This window comes from Botryllus schlosseri, chromosome 2, assembly GCF_051294905.1.
Source record: "Botryllus schlosseri isolate E-star chromosome 2, Bs_hap1, whole genome shotgun sequence".
Lineage (NCBI taxonomy): Eukaryota > Metazoa > Chordata > Ascidiacea > Stolidobranchia > Styelidae > Botryllus > Botryllus schlosseri.
In genome coordinates, this window is record NC_137237.1 from 36,611,863 (window position 1) to 36,633,020 (window position 21,158).

Sequence of the window (21,158 nt, forward strand, 5' to 3'; positions counted from 1 at the left end):
AGTCCAGGCGGTGCTTTGCTAATCCCATTAAATATGGCATATCACTGGAATGAAGTCATCAGGGAAGTAGATACTAAGACGTGTCCATACTACTCCATAGAGCAGGCAAGTCAATCGCATATCAAACCATTGAGGCTAATGAAATACAGCTACTGCTCATTGTCACATCTATGGCACCAAAAACAAATCGTATTCGCTTGAGTTTCGAAATTCCACCTAGTGAAACGATGGCTCAGTAACGATTACGTTATATCAATAATTCATTCCATTCATGTGAAGGTCGTTTATTACAGCGCAATATGGCAAAGAGCACATGAAGTTCCAAAGGTAGGTTGGGGTCGTCCTTATTAGTCGGGGAAGGTATAGTTATTATATGTGGAGATGACTCTTGTACATGTTAAGGTCACTCCGAAGCGCATTGATCTTCAAATCTTGATTCTGAAACGACAAAAAGACAGCATGTATCACAGCAAGCATTTCTGCTAAGTTCAGTCCAACATAATCATCAACAGGGGTAGTTAAGGATACAATTAGCAGACGAAAATTGTGCGGTCCACGAAGATATATCAAGTAAGTATCGTGTGCAGCCTGCGAAAGGGCATTTAATTTAGTTGATCTGGTCTGGGATTTCAGGAAAGCTAAAAAAACTTGAAATCACGAAAGTATAGTTATGCCGATTTTATATATAAATATTTTCGAGGGAGAAAATGTAGGTGATCTGCATTTCCGTAATTCACTTATGAGTATCCAAGACTGCTGTGGGTAGTCCGATGTAATGGAAATTTGATAAAAAGCTTCGATCTGACGACATTTGTTTACCTAAAAACGGAATATTTTGATCTAAAAAAATCACAATTTTGGCATTTCTTTACCTTAAAAAAACTTAATTTTGACAAAATATTGACCTCGCGCAAGTAAATTAGATGTTTTCGCACATAATGTTAGAATTGCACTACTCATCTTCGTTTTTGGTGGGAACTGTCTGTCCTTGCATATTAGTTTGGTCTGAAAAACTTTCTTTAAAACTGACAAATTTTTACATGAAAAAACTTTAATTCAACAAAATCTGAACCTATGAAGAATTCCAGTAGTTACATCACTCATTATGTAAAAATAATTAAAATTTGTTGTCGGACAAGAAAAGATACTTTCCTACATTCTCGGGTAGGAAGTGTCTGTCCTTACTAAGTAGCTTGCCAAGAATGGAGAAAGAACGTTCAACAGCAGCAGTTGTTGGCTGACAACACTGAAGTTGTGCGTACACTACTGGTGACACATTGTGTTGCTTCAATGTTGTTTACATCATCATTTTCCATCTTGCTCTTCTTGATACAACAATTGCCCATGCACTCAGTCTTGCTTCAGTTAGGGTACTGCGATACGTTGAGCATAACACCACGTCAACTTATATGTTTCATTTGAACGTTTATGATTCACAATGAGCCAACAATGTGCTGTCTACAACGGTACGCCTAGAAATAGGCTGCAAGCTGTAAAATGATAAGCACACCGACAGTGCAAACATCTACTATACAAACGAAATGCAGGTTGCAAAATGATTTTGACTTTGTAATTTTTCGACCTAACGCTACAATTTTGACGAAATTTTGACTTTTTTTGACATGTCAAAAAAATTCGCCATATTAATAAGATATAGTGGTAAGTTGACTGTACTATAAACCCCGTGTGCGGGCCACGGTTCAATCCCATTATTCACGTCTAATTTGCTTGTTAAAAAGCCTGCACAGTAACACAACCCTGGTTTATCTGATTCAACAGTTTCTTACGAAACGACATTAAGAGCGTTCAAAAATACGCAATACAGTCAACGTAATAATTTGCGTTCGCCCCACATCGAAATTTGAAATCTGAACATTACGACGTCATTTAGGTAGCTATGATCAAAATGAATTCTGCACTTGCTGATATATATTCTATACCCAGTTTTCATAGTGACTACGTCAATGCACGCTGTCGTCATATCTCACCACAATAGTACGCCAAACTAATGTTTTTGCAATTGCTTTTGTGTAGTCGTATACTGGGATGGGCAACAAAAGTTTCGGAAAAAATACAAAATAAGTTGGGATGGTGGTAAAGGTTCAGGTTCGTGTGAACGTGAACTTTTTTGAAAGGTTCTGTGTGAACGCGAACGTGAACCTAATGACGTCACGTGACGTCATATTGCTAATTCCAACCGTACATTTCAGTGAAGTGATAGCCTATATTAATGTAGAGATTGTACACGATGCCTAACGACGACCCGGACCACATAATGCCACAATGCTGATGTATAGGCCTACTTATTGACGTTTTAATCGTCGTCAAATGTATCAACTGGGGCAATCAAGTAATATAATGATACCATGAAATCAATATCTTCCGTCGCTTTGCCAACATATAAGCTTGCGCCTTAACAGTCTAGGCTAGACCAGACAATGTATTTGGCGTCCTAGTACTGCTACGTTGATATTGACCAGAATTTGAAACGGGTTTCTATACTTGGTACCGCTATTACCCTATTAACAAGTTATACAGCAGTAGCCCACACCCCAATCGCACAGATTTCGTTCTTATGATACAATAAACATATGAAGTCAAGATTGACCCCGTACGCCTGCTAGATTTGAAATCAATTTCATTGATTGGTTGAATAAGCATCATTCGCTGACTACCGACATGTAGTGTATTTTGCTTATGATGTTGTGTGATTGCGGGTTAAGCTCACAGCAGAAAATTTTGAGAAAGGCAAGGTGCATGCTCGTTTTGTGTTGATTTTTTTTACCCTGCCAGCGCCATGTATAGAGTGACCCGCAGTTAAAATGCAATAGATTTCAACCAAAGATGTTATGATGAAGTGAAAATTGTAATATATGAAAAAGGCTCACAGTGCAGAACCTACCAAGGTTCGTTTGTGAACGTGAACCTCTGAGTTTCTGAGGTTCACACACAAAACGCGAACGTGAACCTCAAGTTCACACCATCCCTAAAAATAAGGCCCGAGGGCAGATGTATCCTAAAGCATTGCAGCACCTTGAAACTACATCACAGTCGTCGTTGTTATGAGTCATATTGAATGTATGCAGGCTAAATGTTGTAAATCGCTCTAGGAGCAGAAACGTCGCAGAAAAGTAATGCCTATGGCGGGGTGAATTTAGGGTTGGAATGGGTTAGGTTCATGGCCAGGGTTAGAGCAAAATTTGCGATAATCTTAGGTTAGCTTGGGCTAGTATTGCCGATGGGGTTAGGGGTAAGATTAGGGCCAGCTTGGGTTGGATTGAATAACTCGCTATCCTTACACGCTTTGTTTGGACACTCGCTGTCTCGAATGACTCGACATATAAAGTAACATGCTCCTTCATCAAGAGTTGCATGCTCAAATGTCGGGAAGCCATCCAATTCCAGTGCCATATGGCGTATACTTATCAAGGGCGAACTGTATCCCATGGGCCAATCGATAGCGTATTGTTTTTATAAACTTGAATCACGCCGCATATATGAAAATGATTTTATTCGGACATACGCACCCCCTTCGAACAAATTGAAAACCAATTTCACTAGACGCAGACCAATAAACGTTAGCATTTCCTCGCGATGTTATCATTCTCTTTGTGACTAGGTGTGACCCGCGGGCCACAGGTTTCACATCAATGTTCTTCAAGGTATTAGGTCAGTAACTAATATATAGTGTTTGAATTTAAGTTATTTGGCCGAGCCTTAAGCGAGACCGCCTTGGATCACCCGTTTCAATTTGGATTGACCGTTTTTGACAGTGAATGTAACTGTACATCACAAAACTTCGTATTTCAACTGATAACCCACCTCTAGTTGATAAATCAGATGGCTGATGACTTGTTTGGTGTATCTATCAATCACCATTTTTCCGAAACGCGCGGCCAATAAAAACGATAGGTAGTCTCGTTCGGCGTGTAACGTACATTTCCGAGTGCTGCCAGAAGATAACGACAAGAATCTGTACTTCTTGAGGGATTTGAGTGCTGCGACGGTGTGCGGTTTCAGTTCAGTTCAGTGAGCAAATATCTAGAGTCCTTACTATTGCGATTCACATTCTCTTTACTTCTCGCGCACAGCGTTAAATTCCCAGTTGAATTCTTCACTTTGACGCTGCTATGAAGGTGTACTGGCAGGTGTCTATGGCGGTATCTTCTCATGGAGAATCTTATCGGAAGCGTGTTGCCAGAAGGGTTGTATATTCCTGGAGATGTAAATGCTAATACAGCTGTCGCGAATAAGTTGGGTGGATATCGAGTCCGATTAACATGTTTAAAGTATCAGTTTATGACGGGAAAGATTTACACAATTTAATATTGTACTGGTTAAAATTATAATTAAAACTAAAATTATAGTTATAAATATTGTCGTTCCATCGTATTATCAAACATATTCGACCTGCAAATTATAGGCCTCTACTCTCGCAAGTGTGTTTGCTAATTTAGAATATTCAATATTTCCCCATATAAACAGCCTCTTGGGGTTACAAAACTTCGGTAAATAATTAAATAATACGGCGGAAATGCTAAGATATACTTGTATGTTGAATTTTAGTATGGGCTTTTATAGGTCGCCAGACGTGTCAGACATGTTTACTAATTTTCAAGACTGACAAAAATAGGGTTATGCCGATTCTAGTTCACAAGTTCCGAAACTATGTGGAGTGGAAGAGGGGCGAGAACTCTTCGCAGACAAGACGTCACAACACACGACCACAAAAGTGTACCTCACTGCGCTTGGGTCGCATCATTCTGTCCATTCGACCAAAAGCAATTTACGACAATATTTGGACTGGCTTGCCGAGCACGAAACTCGATAAAATGTAATGAATCAAAAGCTATAGGTACTGATTACGAAAACATAGATTTTACTCTTCTCATAGCCTTGGATAAAAAAAATCAGCCCCGAATTTTTCGTTGCGCCTAATATTGACCAGTCTTTTCATGTATATTCTTGTACCGGTTTCTCCAATAAAAATAGCCGCCCCCTGATGTATTTAGGCAAGACTTATTATTGATGTAGCGTAGTGAGCACAAACACAAATTTACCCAATCCAATGGGAAGTAGACATACGAAGTTCACATCGATCATATACAGCAATTGACCTTAGACTCTGGAAATAGCATGATAGCACTATAGGCGTTATTGGCAGATTCGTGTTGGGACGCTGAGTCCCAACCGGTGCGGCATTCCATACTAGTAGGGAATTCAATGCTTTCTCGTGGTGAACAGACGCACTTGCAAAACAATTACAAACAGTATATACAGATGTGCGAAGGTTACCAGTTCACAGCTCTTGGATGTATGCGTCGCTAATTTATATCGAGTAATTGTTCGCAAAAACTCATTTTGACATCTGGGAAACAAATTTGGGGCCACAAACACGTTTAGCACGAGGAGCATGCGCAATACCGCTTTTGCAGAATTTTGGCGGTATACTATGACACAAGAAGTTTTGTGCTGCAGTTTATGTTTACTTTCTGACGTCCCAGAGATATTGAGTGCACTCAAATGAGCAAATAGCTTGTCCGCGCTATACCGGATATGACTTTGGTGAGCGTGAAGCTTGATAAAACCAAGTGACTAAAGTTAAAACAAAATACGACCATAGTTATCTCGATATAGGGTCAACTTTAGGCCAGATAAATTGGTTTTCCTCATTGGTTTTCCCTACATGACTCTTCTCTATCAGTTCCTGTGCGTTTGTACTTGCACCGATATCAAGTCGCTACTATACAAAATCTTACAAAATTTTATTTGAGGGAGCATATTTGAAGGTTAGATAGAGGGTTTTATGTAGTGGGGAATGAAGACTAGGAAGTATTTAGAAGTGGGGAAGAAAAAGGTTGGGATAGGGTATAGCTCCGAGGTTCGCAAACTGGTGTACTCATTACCCCAAGCGAACACGAGCTATTTCCAGGGCAAGTGAGTATATTCTAACAATTTCACAATTTTCTGTTACAGCGACTTTAACGTATACATGACATGTGAGAAAAAGGTTCAAGTTTATACCAAATGCGGAGCTTTTTAAGACTAAAAAATCTTGCGTTTACATCGCCGTGTACCGTTACTCGCTTCATCTATAACCGTAATAGTGAATTTCTGTTTCTCCAATGCATAGGCGATGAGAGTTAATTACTACTAAGCCGACTGTAGGCTCAAATCTTGGATTGCTTATACCATAGGGTTGCCATACGTCTGGAATTTCCCGGACATGTCCGGAATTTCACTGAAAAATCTGCGTCCGGGAGGAATTTTTAAAATAAGCCTAAATGTCCGGAATTTTGAAGGCTTGGAGTAGGCTAAAAATTTTTCGTAAATAAACATAAACAATATTATTTTCTAGCTGATTTATGCTATTCAAAATTCTTCTTCGTGCCGCGCGCGCATTAATGCAACGTATATTGATATAGGTATGGGCACCAGGCATCACCCTCGCAGAAAATGCAATCGAAATAAATATAAATAACCATCATTTACTGAAATAAGTTTGATTGTAATCGCAACGATAAGCTAACGGTATATTCCTAGAGCTGATTGGATGCTTCAGTCACCGACAATGGTTCCAAATCTTGGGGTCGTTTGTCTTCATCTGGGATCGCGATGATGTTGGACGTAATCAGCTTCCTTGGCCGTGAATAAGTTTGGGCAAGCTGATATTTTTAAGTAATCAGCTTCAGCTTATCAAGTTTTTAGCTAAGCCACTTGGAAATGAGGTCGCGACCATAAAAGTTGGAAATCACCGGATGTGCAAGCTGCTGGTGCATTTCATACTAGCTTAAAATATGGAAGAATCAATATTATTGAAATAATTAATTCATAGATTTTAACAGCCAAATGTGCATATAGTAAGTTCCCAAGATGGTGCATCGATTACCGTGTGGTGGGCCCCAACATCGGTGCCTTTTTTGGGTGGAAGGGGGCAAAATAAAATGTTGTTTCGGCCCAGATTTAAAAAAAAAACAGATAGCCGCACCGAACCAACAGTATAGCAGGGCTGTCAAACACTATTCCGGTAGGCCAGACACGGCCCGCCAGACGATTTCAGCCGGCCCGTGGAGACATTTATTGCAGACCGTAGCAAGTAGCAATCAACAGAGCTCATATTACAGATGGCCCAATTCATGACCCACGGTCCACTCCATTCGTATACAGTTGAGGGGCAATGCTTTGCTAGTGTGACGTCATATTGACAGACAACGTTTTACTGCTCATTTCGAATCCGTTAGTGGGCGCTAAAGAGTGTCCGGAATTGGCTTCACGAAAATATGGTAACCCTATACCAGAACCAGTAGCATCTGCTTATTACGAAGACTACTTGAATAGCGCTATTGCAATCTTCTGTACTCTGCCTATGCACAATGATAAGTGGTTATAGTGTATAGTGTAGGGTTACCATATTTTTGTTTCACAAATTCCGGACGCTCTTTAGCGCCCACTAGCGGATTTCAAAACGAGTTGTGAGCGCATTGTCGATCAATATGACGTCACGCCAGCAAGGCTTTGTCTATCGACTAGAGGTGGTCGCGATCCGGTTCAGGATTATGTGGTTGTGTATTGTATGTTGTAACCTGGACCGAAGCCACATATTTTCAACCTCATCCCGCTCAAATAAACACTGATCTTGGGCCCATCGTATAGGGCAGTGGTTCCCAAACTTTTTCGGTGTCAGGGCCAAATTCAGAATTTCAGAGCACGGTCGGGGCCGCACGAATACCAGGGCAATTAAACGGACCCAAAATGTCATCAAAATATGAAAATTTGCATTGTTCCGATCAATCACTTGACGCCATTGGCCATTGTGTTGCTGCGCTCCCATTGCTCAGAGCAGTCGACCTTTGGAGGCTATTTCGGAGTAGTTTTATTGCCCTGGCGAGATTTCAATTGGCATTTTTGGAACCAATGCGAAACTAGCTTTCGATAAAGACCGGACCTATCAAATTATGCAGACGCTTGGGTCGTGAGCTATAGGACTACCAATTATGCTGCTTTCGGTGCGATTTAGTGAGTCAGGTTTTATCGCCTGGACGCCCTAAGCGCGAAAATTTTCTGTAACTCATGATTGAATCGGTCAATATGATCGGAAATTGCATATATATTGCCATCAATTTTTATTCTCTCTCTGCTCACGTAATCAGTTTTACAGGTAGAGCCGAGGGAAGTGTGTTTGAAAAGGTAGGGCCCCTCAATAATAATTAAATATCTTCCCGCGTATATACCGGTTGGCAGGAACGAAATCGCACTCCGTCAGCCCCCCAAAAGTAAAATGGTAAACTTGGGTTTTGGCTCCCATAGGGTGATAAACCTATCCCTATCACTTTGTTCGCTTTTGCCACGAAACTAGTTGTACTGTTAAGTGAGCCAGCGCGATGCGCGAAAATTTACGATAATTCATGATAAAATCGGTCAATATGATCGGGAATTGCATATATATTGCTATCAATTTCTTGTCCATCGCTGCTCACGTAATCAGATTTACCGGTAGAGCTGAATGAGGTGTCTTGGAAACTGTAGGGCCCATTACTATGATTCCGTAACATGTTATTTCGTGACCTCCTGTCTGCTAGGTCAAAAAATATAAAATCGCCCAAACGTAGGCTTCTAAACTAAGAGACGCACACGATTTCAAATTAGTATTTCTTCACTGGAATATAATTTTTCCCTGCGGGATGGTATTTGTCTCGTGAGGTTAAGATTGCCAAGACAGTATTTTGTATATATACGACGTTTACGGTCAGCATAAGGGCAGTCCTGTTCGGCCAAGGTTTTCTCGCTGGGTGCGTCGTGGCGCGGTTAAGGCTAACGCCGATATGGCCAATGCCCATTTTTATAAGTCTTGCGCATTTCTTCTTGGGGATGAGTACCCAAAAATCAAGATATTTGGCAGCATGAAATCACGCTTACAGAAAAAAAATTGAAAAAGATGCATAAATTTGCCAAAAAACACTTTATAATTTATGCTAATTCACGAAACATTTTGAGCCACGTTCGAGCTCGCCCCCCTCTTTCATTGGGGGTTTGGCGTGCGGCAGTTACAGTCCTGTCTTTACCTATATCTATAGCTACTGCTCGTTCAACTGGACGTAACGATAGCAGTCTATACTCACGACTTTCCTGCAATCTTAATTTAAAACTCCAGACTCCAAGTCAAGCTAGTGTATTATATAAATATAAATTTATATTTCTGTCATACCTCGATTTCTTAATATTTTGGGGGGGCCGCAAGAAGGCTAGCTGGGGGCCGCATGCGGCCCTCAGGGCCGCGCTTGGGAATCACTGGTATAGGGTATTCGATGCAACTTCTGGGGGTTTACTATATGCATCTGGTCGTTAAATCATTTGAATGAATTGTGTCAATAATATTGTTTCTTCCATATATTACTGTATAATTTTAATCCTCTCTCCGCCCACATAATCAGAGTCAGCGGTAGAATAGAGCTGGTGGAGGATGATGACTTCGAAAATGCAAGGGGCGTAATTATACATCGTTAAATCATGTTCATGTCACGCCGATAAGATTATTTATCAGCCTAATGCGGGTGTGCACTTCACCATTGAGCTATATAAACATCGCACGTCCGGTGGTTTCCAACCTTTTATGGTCGCGAATCCATTTCCAATTTGAAAATGTGCCGTGGCCCAGCTCAAAATTCGATGAACTGATAACTAATTAAAGGTCGGCATATTTGCCCAGGCTTACCAACAGCCTACTTTGGAAGCTAATTTCGTTCAACATCTTCGCGAACCCAGGAATAAAGGCAAACTACCCCCAGGTTTAGAACCGCCATCTTTGAATAAAACATCCAGACGACCTAAAACGACGACTCTATGAATACCGTTATCTTGTAATTGCGATTACAATTAGACTTCTTTTTGCAAATGAATGTTATTTTATATTTATTTTTTGATCGCAGTTTTGCGAGGGCGGTAGTCCCCATATTAAAACCAATATATATGATACTAAATCGCGCCCAGCGCGAAGAAAAATTTCATGTAGCAAAAATCTACCCAAAAATAATCTTGTTTAGGTTGATTTACAAAAAAAAAAAGTATGAGCTTACTTCAAGCCTTCAAAATTCCGGACATTTAGGCATATTTTAGAAATTCCTCCCGGACGCAGTTTTAACAGTGAAATTCTGGACATGTCTGGGAAATTCCGGACGTATGGCAACCCTAGTATAGTGTATCTCGTTTCCCCCATTGTGACAGGCATGAATGCAAAATTTGGTATCATCAAATGCCGACAGCTTGATTTGCACTTTACGCTATGATGAAATTATTGTATATACACCATTACACCTTTTTCCCACACATGCATTTACATTGTATGCTGTTCGCAGGTTAACCACTATTGGTCACGAGAGTAACTCACCAATTTTGAAGTAAGGGATTCTGTTGCCATCATTCCTTCCGCACGGACCGCTCCAGTCTACAATCATTTCGTCATTTATCCACACTCTTATCAAAGCATGGGACGTGAGAATGCCAGGGTTGGTATCTAAACACAGACGCAGCGATTGACTATAACACCGTCGCTCACTGCAGTAGGCCTACGTTACTTCATCTAATGTGATGCACAGGAGATGCGGGTAAATTGCAAGAAGGAAAAGAGTTCTTATTCGTCTGCATTATTGAGGCTCTTGGATGGCAAAGATGCAAAGAAACCGTATGATCATACTGTCATTAATGCGATTTGTCATCTCCAGGCTCGAAACCATAACATACAGAGGAACAGTCAAACGCTCTCACACAGTGATTCTTAATATATGAGTAATTACGCCCAACGAGCAATTTATCATTTCCTGACGGGTGATTTGACCGAATAAAACCAAATGCACTTAATATTCAGAAATTTCATTCTACTATTTACTATTAGTTTCGAAAGGAATCTTTTTTGATACTACAAAAAGCCTATGTTACATAACCGTGCAGGCCGCGTTTTCTCACAGCCGTACCCCTCAGGCCCATCTGTAATCCAGTTTCCACACCTCATACGTGAAACCGGAAAGCAAAAATATGGGAATTGCATGGGAATTGATAACATTGGAAATGTATATAAGATCCTTTTCAGAAAAGCGCCAGAGATTAATTAGCTTTACCTATGCTACCACTTTAAACAGATCCTAGAATGTAGGGTAGAGTGGAGGTTGTTACTGTGGGCATTTCATGTTAATCTTAGGGGATTCAATAATTTAGGAGCCATACTTGTATTCGCTAGATGGCGTATGCTTGACGATACTTCCTGGTCTGGTCTAAGCGAATATTCTGGATATAGCTGTGATAGGGTACAGTTTGTCAATAGTAGGCTTACCATACGTCCTCTTTTAAGAGGATTTGTCCTTTTTTTTGACTTTTTTGAAAGTGTCCTCGGAGGACGCCCTTTTGTCCTCTTTTTTGAGATTTTGTCCTCTTTTTTGAAAATTTAGGTCAGATTTAGAGGAAATTGCGAGTGATAAGCCGCAAATTAGCGCAGAAGTGAAGCTCCGGCGGGCATTTCGGAGGGAAAAGCGGTGATATCAGCTCTGAGCGAAAAGAAGACCTTTATTTATTTTTTTATTTTTTTTTTAATCATCCACCTTGCAATGTGGAGTGAAAAACGTGATTTTGAGCTCTGAGCGGAAGTGATGACCTTTTTTTTTTTTTTTTTTAGTCAACCGATCATGAAGTGGGAAAAATTTACCGGTTTTTGAGAATTCTTCTCCAGTTTTGCATGTCTGAAATTTCTGAAAAAGTGTCCTCTTTTTTCATTTCCGAAATATGGTAAGCCTAGTCAATAGTAATTGGCCCACCGGACGTTTCCCCACTGTATCTACCGATCTTGTTGGGACAATATCTTATTCGTGCTACTATCGTGTCTTATTATATTTGGATATAAGGAAATTCGATCAATTGGAACTTTAAGCAATACACTGTTTTCTACCGTACTTCAAGATCGCGTATATTTACATCGGGAAACTATAATAGGACTTTGCGGCGCTGTAAGTTGAAGGGAAGACAGCTTACACAGAATCATATAGGCAGTTCAGCGGCCGCAACAGAGGTCGACCGATTATAATTATCGACCTGGCCGATTATCGAGACCGATATTTGGAACTTTCCCGATTATCGATATCGGCCTATGAAGGCCGATATTGCGGCCGATATTTTATATATAAAAAAATTCGAAAATATTGGAAATTCAATGCTCCGTGTTCTCAATCTCAATAAATCGATGACGCAAAAGGCGATACGTGACAGATTTACCCGTGCAGAACGAGTTTAACTGGCGAGCATGCAGAGAAGCTGCTTCCTGCATTACAATGTACCTCGACTGGACTGATCTGTATCACGTTTTGCTTTTTGGGTCATCCCAAATTTCAATGAATGTGCACAATTAGGCAATAATTCTTTTTAATTTCAGTTTTCTCGTTTGTTTTTCAGTTTTCTATGGCATGTGCAAGTGCCACCTTGGCTAATAAATAATATTTTAGGCGAAATGGTTCTCTGCTCTTTCCATATTAATATCAGCCTATGATATCAGTTATCGGCCTTGTGAGTGCGTCGATAATCGGTATAGGTATCGGCCTGCAAAAATCAATATCGGTCGACCTCTAGTGTAGATTCCCAACCGCGGCTTCAAGGTAGCCTTTCTACGGCTTTGATTGATCTCTAAATATGCTACAAAGTTATATAATAGACAACAGCCGTTGTTCGTATCTATGAATAGTTCTAGTCAATTTATGTATATGAATGCTAAAGTGAGATATATTAGTTATGTCTAAAGCCGTCGAATACCAAGAGAATTCTTACAGCAGACTAGCGTCAAACGCAGGTATGAATATCCCGTCAGCAAGGATATATCTTGAGTTCTGCTTAGCATAGACCTTTATGTGTATTCTCCCGGAAGAGAAAATTACGACAATTTTACTAGCATCAGAGTAACGGCTCAAGCTAAGTATAAATTGCAGTAAGTCCAATATTACTCGGCGTATAATCCCCCGCAAACCTGTGCATTAAGTGCTGGAATGTATGAAGAGCTATTACCTGACGACATAATAGTATGTTGTAGTAATGCTATGCATTACAGTTTATTTCAATGTATAGTAGGGTGGAGTGAAAATGACTTTTTTTTTTTCAAATCAAAAAAGGGCTTCCTCAATCCTGACAAATGACCTAAAACAGTGGTTCCCAACCTTTTTCATCTGGTGCCTCCCTTGGCCGAAATTTAAGCCAAAATTCCCCCCTTAGGATAAATCTGCCCGATGATTAAAAAAGGTCATTTTTACCGCGCAAACACCTGTTGACTGAGAGAATAAGACGGGCGGTACCGAGTGTTTGTTTCTAGCAGTGCTGTAATAACACTTTGTAGACCTTTAAAAACAATGGTCTTGATCCCAATCAAACAAATTCTGGAAGGCTTGACTCAACAAACCCCCACACTTGCATTTGTGTTTTCGGCTTACCATGCACCAATCGCTAATATAACTGTTGTGAAAAATCACTATGCATAAATTTACTGGTCTTGCGATTTTTTTCTCAAGTTTGCGTATGCATTTGGCCGATAATATTAGTACTTTCATATATAGGAGGGTTGACCAGACTAGAGTCTGACTCGAGTCACCATTTTCTGATGACTCGACTCGACTCGAGTCATTTTCTCAAAATACAGAAGCGACTCGACTCGAGACAATCTGGGTATTGACTCGACTTGGACTCGAGTCATTGTTCATGACTCGAACCAAGCCATATGATTTAAGACTATAAGACGGCCAAGACCGACATTTCATTGTAATTTCGAAGAACAGTAAAGTGACCAGTGTGACCACCCTATTGGAATTTCGTCTATTGATCCTGGTATTTGACAATGGGACAAGAAACTGCTCAAAGTGAGGAAAATTAGTATATCATAAATCCAAATCATTCAATATCACCAAACAGTGTTGACTGGAGTGTGACTTGGACTCGGACTCGAGACATAATACACTGACTCGGACTCGATCCTCTGCTCGGTGACTTGGACTCGGACTTGACTCAATGGTGAATTGAAAATGACTCGACTTGACTCGAGTAAAAACTATGAAAGTGAGATTGAGTTGTGACTCGGAGCCTCGTGATTTGGTTTCGGCGTTGATATATAACATACACGTGATCAGATACCCTGCTGGAGCTCATTGAAATTTAGGACACCCATTACGTTTCGGCAACATTGCACCAAGTTTACCATGTATTTTTTCGATCGGGTAGCTGTTCACTAAAAATAAAGCAAGGCTAGCGATCTCTTTGACTTGAATCGATGACGTTGAAATATTTTGTCACTGTCTGAAAATGTTGACTTGAAAATATAAGATAAATACTTTCACTAGAGGCCCTGTTGTGATAGATACGGCACGACATTTGCTCGCTTCGGATATATTTGATTGAGAGGCCGTCGCTGGCCTACAAAATTGTCTTGCAAACTGCAGCACATCTGAACTAATTTTAAAAAATGGGGGGGGGGGATTTGTATGTGAAAAAGAGATTTCAAATAGCATTTGAACATACTTTCAGCAAACAAACAAAAAAAACATAAGGAGCATACGTTCAGATATAACTGGTTGACTACATGACAGTTCAGACATGAACAATTTAGGAAATCCAATTCCAAAGTGGAATTCCTCCCTAAAAATTGCAAAATTCCCCCCAAGGGGGGAATTCCTCCCCGGTTGGGAACCACTGACCTAAAACTTCAATAAAAAGTGACTTGAGGGTATTACCCCCATTTTCCACCCGGCAACCCCCCAATTTCTGCGCGTGGGGGGAGGGGGTAAAATGGCCCATCTCGGCAACCGCTGGTCGTAGAGTCATGATATATAGCTCAAAATATGCGGAAGCGTCATGTTTCTATCTGTCTTAAGAAGAAAGATTTCTCTATTGTGAACTCAAAATGAGTTATAGCCACAAAACAATATATACGCACATTTTTGTTGAAATTCAGCATTCATTCTGACGAATTGTGATCGGTCATCAGTTTTTTTTAATCTAAAAGTAACACACTGACAATACCGAATATTGGGCCCATAATACAAATATATTCACAACACAGTCCTTTTAAAATCGGTTCAAAACATCATAATGAAACACTCACATTTAACGACTTATTGAAAATGCATTTTTGTGTCAAATTTTTTCATCAGTTTACGAGACTTAATTTTTTGGCAATTGAGAGGCCATCTCGTCTTTCAAATCCCGAAACTTGTGCTGATGCTTCTGTTACGAGCTTTACATGTCCTTCCACTGTTTGATTGTAGCATGGATGAAACAAAATCAGAGGCTTCTCGCGGCATTCTTCCAACTCTGCATCAGTTAAGTGCTCAATCGCTGGAGGAAGTTGTTGATAAGGTTCAATATCAACCAACTCGTGGTATGCCTTTGCCTCCAAGTTCAACTTTGTGACACAGAATAAACGAATAGGACCCCAGTTCAATTGTTTGGGACTGCTATGACTCTCAATGTCCATAAGTGAATTTTGTTCAGCGGCATGTTTTCGAATCGCCAGCACCTTGGTCACCTTGGAGGTTGGACCAGTTGTGCATTCAAGATGGCTAACTTTAGAATGCAGTGCAGAGTTTTACGGTATTATGTGACAGTTGATGAACCGCCTTTGAACCTGGAGATTTTGGTTCGTTTTTGCTTTGAAGTATATTTTCCGACTTGGTTTGAGATCAAGCGAAACGGACATATAACACATGGATCCAGAAACTTCTTCAACTTGATTCAACAGGTTTTGAATTTTTCTGACCGAAACGTTCGGAAAATTGCTTTGAATGTGGTGATAAGAAACGGTTATTTCGCACACCCCGAAAATATTATGATTGCAATGCTGGTAGATGATAATGAAGACATACGAAATAAGGGTGTGACCACTGACCAAGGTGCTTGCGTTTCGAAAACATGCCGCTGAACAAAATTCACTTATGGACATTGAGAGTCATAGCAGTCCCAACCAATTGAACTGGGGTCCTATTCGTTTATTCTGTGTCACAAAGTTGATCTTGGAAGCAAAGGCATACCACGAGTTGGTTGATATTGAACCTTATCAACAACTTCCTCCAGCGATTGAGCACTTAACTGATGCAGAGTTGGAAGAATGCCGCGAGAAGCCTCTGATTTGTTTCATCCATGCTACAATCAAACAGTGGAACGACATGTAACGCTCGTAACAGAAGCATCAGCACAAGTTTCGGGATTTGAAAGACGAGATGGCCTCTCAATTGCCAAAGAATTAAGTCTCGTAAACTGATGAAAAAATTTGCCACAAAAATGCATTTTCAATAAGTCGTTAAATGTGAGTGTTTCATTATGATGTTTTGAACCGATTTTAAAAGGACTGTGTTGTGAATATATTTGTATTATGGGCCCAATATTCGGTAATGTCAGTGTGTTACTTTTAGATTCAATAAAACTGATGACAGATCACAATTCGTCAGAATAAATGCTGAATTTCAACAAAAATGTGCGTATATATTGTTTTGTGGCTATAACTCATTTTGAGTTCACAATAGAGAAATCTTTCTTCTTAAGACAGATAGAAACATGAGGAAGCCCCTTTTTGATTTGAAAAAAAGGCATTTTCACTCCACCCTAAATTGTATAGCAGTCGCCAATCCACGTCTATCAATGCTTGAATACCCGATATAGAATCTATTGAAGTATTCGTGCATGTTTTTGAATTGGCTTGACGGTGAGATCCAGAGGTAGGCTAGCTACCTTTAAATTTTCGTTGTAAGTAACGTATACTCGAGTGTTTTCATGCGTCTCCATTGGTACTTTGAGGTTTGAAATGCGGCTCCGACATCCGAAAAGATTGAGAACCACCGGTGTAGACAATGACCCTGGGGCTTGCTGAATATTTAATACGTTGGCCCCGTGACACCATAATTTTATATAGCAATTGCTGGATAATCAGGTATTTCATGATTGAGAGTAGTTGAAGTCCTTCGGGGGTAAGAAACACTGGCCTAACATACCATCTCTTCAGCAAAACATTATTGAATATCAGTATATTTTCAATCAATATGTAACAAAAAAGTGACTTACGTGTATCTCCGCTGGTGCTGTATTTGCTCCATTTTATCTCCCACTTCATTTTTACCCAGCGATCAAATTGGAAGCTCCGAGCAGGCATAGTCCAGAGGACGTTGTACTTAGAAAATAAATATGGAATCAGGAATAACCGTAGGAAGAGGCGATTGAAGAGGTTCGTGTTGCTACTTGGGTAGAAGTAGAGGTAACGCCATGCTACTCAATTACAAGTAGAAATGGTAATTACTGAGACTTCAAAACTGCTGTAAGTAGAAGTAGAAAATGAACGATCTTTACCATAGGCCTACTCCACGTAGTTTCAAAATGTATCTTTGGTTGCAATGAGAACTCACATACTTTTGGTAATTAATTGGGGGTGGTCACTTTGGAAATGGAAGGCTGCAGTGTCGTGACTAAGACCGTATAACTAAAGACGCTGAAAATTGGTGGAATATTCGATAATATAGTCAGCAGTCACCGTGATAGCTATTTTGTTAGGTTCTTACGACGATTTCACACAAAGAAGTGATGCAGACATATTCCAAACTGCTTTTCTACTTTCTCATATTCAAAGATTAAAAAAGTTACTTGTTTTGATAGAAAACTGTTCTAGCAGAAGTGGAAACAGTCACCTCATGAGTGAGCATGTGAAAGTACGCAAAACCAAATTAAGTACTTCGAAAAAGTATAAGTACTTCGTTACTGACCAACAGTGCATAGCGTACAGGTCAAACTTTGTTGAAGTAAGATTTTGACTACCACACAGAGTCATATGAAACCAACTTGTTGCCGAGGATGATCCGGGCACCTAACTGATGCTAAACCAGATTTCGGACACCCTCCTTTTTCTATGAACAACCTTTCATCCGACATGGCTGTTATCATGAAGTGCCCTTGCTTCAAGGACATCACCAACGGCGGATACCCGCCCTGGTTGTAATTTATCCCAATAAACTTGTTGTGATCGTCGAATATGTCACCTGCAACGAAGCAATCTTGAAATTAGGAATATGAAAGGAGAAGTGTTCTATCTGCAATTGCATGCATATGGACTAAATCGAATCACAATGGGATCGTACTCTACCTGCAGTATTCACGCTAGAATAAGCAAATGCAGTCAATCTAGTCCAGTGTTTCTCAAACATATTTCAAACACGCCCCCCCCCCCCCCCTTGTAGATAGAGAAAAATTGGGCGCCCTCCTTTTCGTCGTATCAAAAAATATTAAAAAGAGCAACCAGAAGGTTTGAAATCAAAATGCACAGTTTGATAGTAGGTAAGATCATCACTGTTGGTAGACCTCTCAAATATCAAATCCGGACAGCACACAGAGCAATATATTTATGAGCTGGAAGCAAATCGCGAAAAAACTTTCAGTTGAATATTTTGTCAAGAATAAAGGTGTGGCATGCGGGTAGCGCGTTCGATACACATATTTTAGCGATTTTGGAGTCTAATCCCTCTATTTCCTGACGTGGGCTTGGCTTAAACGTACCTGACCAGTGACCATATAGGGTAAATCAGAAACCTATGGCGCCGGCCGCACGCCATCAAAACTTGGCACTATATACCATGTACAAACGATTTTTCTCTTCGAGTCGCAGGTGTTCAACAAGAGAGTAGTCGGAGACGTTTTAAGCCACTTTGATGGGAATCCTTGCTTTTCGCTGCATATTATACGTGGCATATGACATGACCTTACAAGCACATATCTTATTTCTTCATAACTTTGTTTCTTTCTACGCACTCCATACAGATGCCTCACAGACAGACCATAAAAGCATCAGCGAACACTTACACGTGTTCTCCAGCCAATCCTTATTCAGAGACATCTACTGATTGGTGCTAAGTCCGGTATAAGTCACAATATATAGCATCGGTGTATGGATAGCACGACGCTATATACCAGGGGTCGGGAACCCTTTTTGACCAAAGAGCCATAGTGACCCAATATTTTCAATAGTAACTCCCGAAAAGCCATACATGTCAATCAACTGCTACGTCACAATTGGAAATTCGTGACGTATTGGTGGCACTAATATATGGGATTCGTATAGTGTGTGCCATATTTTTCTGTCCACATGCGTAGGTGGAGCCAAACATGGTCACTATATCAGTACATAGGCTACCCACTGCAGGGTGTGATACGTCAGTGACTTGGGGTTAAGGGAGGCAAGTGAGGCAGTGCCTCACATGTCGTCAGGGATGTGTGAGGGAAAATTGTGAAACCTTCAATGATTATTGGTATTTTTTATCGATGTTTATGATTGATTAGATTTTAAACATTTTCATTCCCAAAATCATTGGAATTTTCATATTTATTTCGAAAATAAAGCGCGAAAGGGCCAAGCCTCACCAGTGATAGCGCAACTCATCGGAAATACCTTAGAATTTATCATCACTGATATTACTCGAACGAAATTGTCGCGCTGATTCCGAAAATCATAATATTGATCGACTGCTAAAGTATTTGGCGTAACATAACGCTACACAGCTACATTTTACGGTGGTTCTAGAAAGCTACTTGCGTTACCAATCAAGAACTTGGATAGCTATGGCGTTGTTTTTAATTTGAATTTGTAATTGGTAATGTCACTTCAAAGGAAGTTCATTTATCGGCGTAGATCAGGAACACAATGTGTATTTGAAAGCTGCATTTTCCTACAAACGTCGACATGTCAATGTATCAATCAAGGTATTGTACAATCCAAGATTTCGAGGCGCGCGATGGCGGGTGGATCGAATTCGCTAGTGGTGTCAGTCGCCGGCGCGACAGCTACTTCAGTTTGAGGATTTTGAAAAGGGGGGTATGAGCCCCTAACCCTGGTTACCCCACTGTCTTGACCTCTCAAAGACATGTTTATGTTGTCACGAGAATAATTATTTGGGCCGTCATGAAAATCTACCAACAGGTTGCTGCAATTTTGATAAATTAAGAAGAAAATTAAAAATTTATCAAAGGGCCATATCTTATACCCAAAAGAGCCATATATGGCTCGCGAGCAATAGGTTCCCGACAACTGCTATATACTATGACATTCGACACTCGACACACAGCGTTTGGGCGGGCTGACAAAGTATAAATTCAGTTCCTGGATAGGGGGTACGAGATACATTTCAGGAAAACTCAAGTGGGACGAGCGCTAGAAAGGTTAAGAAACAATGGATTGGAGGTTTGAAATGCTCGATAATACACAGAAGCGATGTTTATATTCACGGTATATCTCAAATAGGAAGGTCTCCCGTATTGAAGAACCCCTGATCTATCGAAGTCGGTACATGTATAATGCAAAATGATTCGATATCGAGGTATTGCTCGAATACTAACAATTTTTGCCCAATTTTCTGACAATAGAGCATATCATCATTTTGGAAACCACAAACAGGTATACCTACAGGGCAGGGGTTGGGAACCAATGGCTCGCGAGTCAAATACTACTCTTTTGATGATATAATATGGCTCTTCGATAAATTTCCAATTCCCATTTTATTTATCAATATTGCCGCACGTTAAAATAAAATTAAAATGTGAAGCTTGCAAAAGGTTTCCGACCCCTAATGCTAAGCTTAATTTTCTCATGTTCAACTGTCGTTTTTCATTACGTCGAGCGCGCTCAAATATTTACCATATTTTGAGATTGGGAAAGAAGGACATTTTCACAGTCTCCAGAGGTTACTGAAGCGGAATAGAAAACCATATTTATGCAGGGTTAGGGTTGATTACAAATAAAAAAAAATAAAAAAGGCCATTTTCCGATTTGACTCCCGAAATACCCGCCTATCTTTTAGGCCAAAATTTAACGTCTTTCGTGGAATTTTGGGGCATTTAAGGCTAAGAAGGAGGACGAATTGTCAAAAAATGAGACATCTGGGCGGAGGAAAGATATTTCATCAAAAAGGAAGACAAATCCTTCTAAAGGAGGAGGTATGGTAACCCTATATATCATCACATCTGCGTATACACGGAAATATGGTGCACACGACGGATATCATGTAGTGAGCTTCGATTTCGGACCACGGTGACGTCACAAATCGTCAGTTGTGACGTACCAGTCAATTGAACTCATGGTATGGCCCTTTCAGAATTACAATTGACAATATGAGGTA

General features: G+C 40.2%; 1 protein-coding gene across 2 annotated transcripts in view; it reads right to left on the reverse strand.

Moving 5' to 3' along the window:
- Nucleotides 1-258: 258 nt before the first annotated feature.
- LOC145434532 (uncharacterized) overlaps nt 259-21,158 on the reverse strand; it is a 37,019-nt gene continuing 16,119 nt past the window's right edge. The window contains exons 10-15 of one of the 2 annotated variants that reach the window (XR_013913444.1): nt 17,836-18,032; nt 17,068-17,173; nt 10,385-10,510; nt 4,055-4,216; nt 3,823-3,949; nt 259-438 (exon numbers count right to left, since the gene is read on the reverse strand). Coding sequence is in view for 1 of the 2 variants with exons in the window: in XM_080311879.1 (XP_080168005.1) it covers nt 370-438; nt 3,823-3,998; nt 4,055-4,216; nt 10,385-10,510; nt 17,068-17,173; nt 17,836-18,032 (836 nt within the window). In the remaining variant the exon portion in view is untranslated. Of the gene's footprint in view, nt 439-3,822; nt 3,999-4,054; nt 4,217-10,384; nt 10,511-17,067; nt 17,174-17,835; nt 18,033-21,158 lie in introns of both variants that reach the window. The other variant, XM_080311879.1, reaches the window with a different exon arrangement.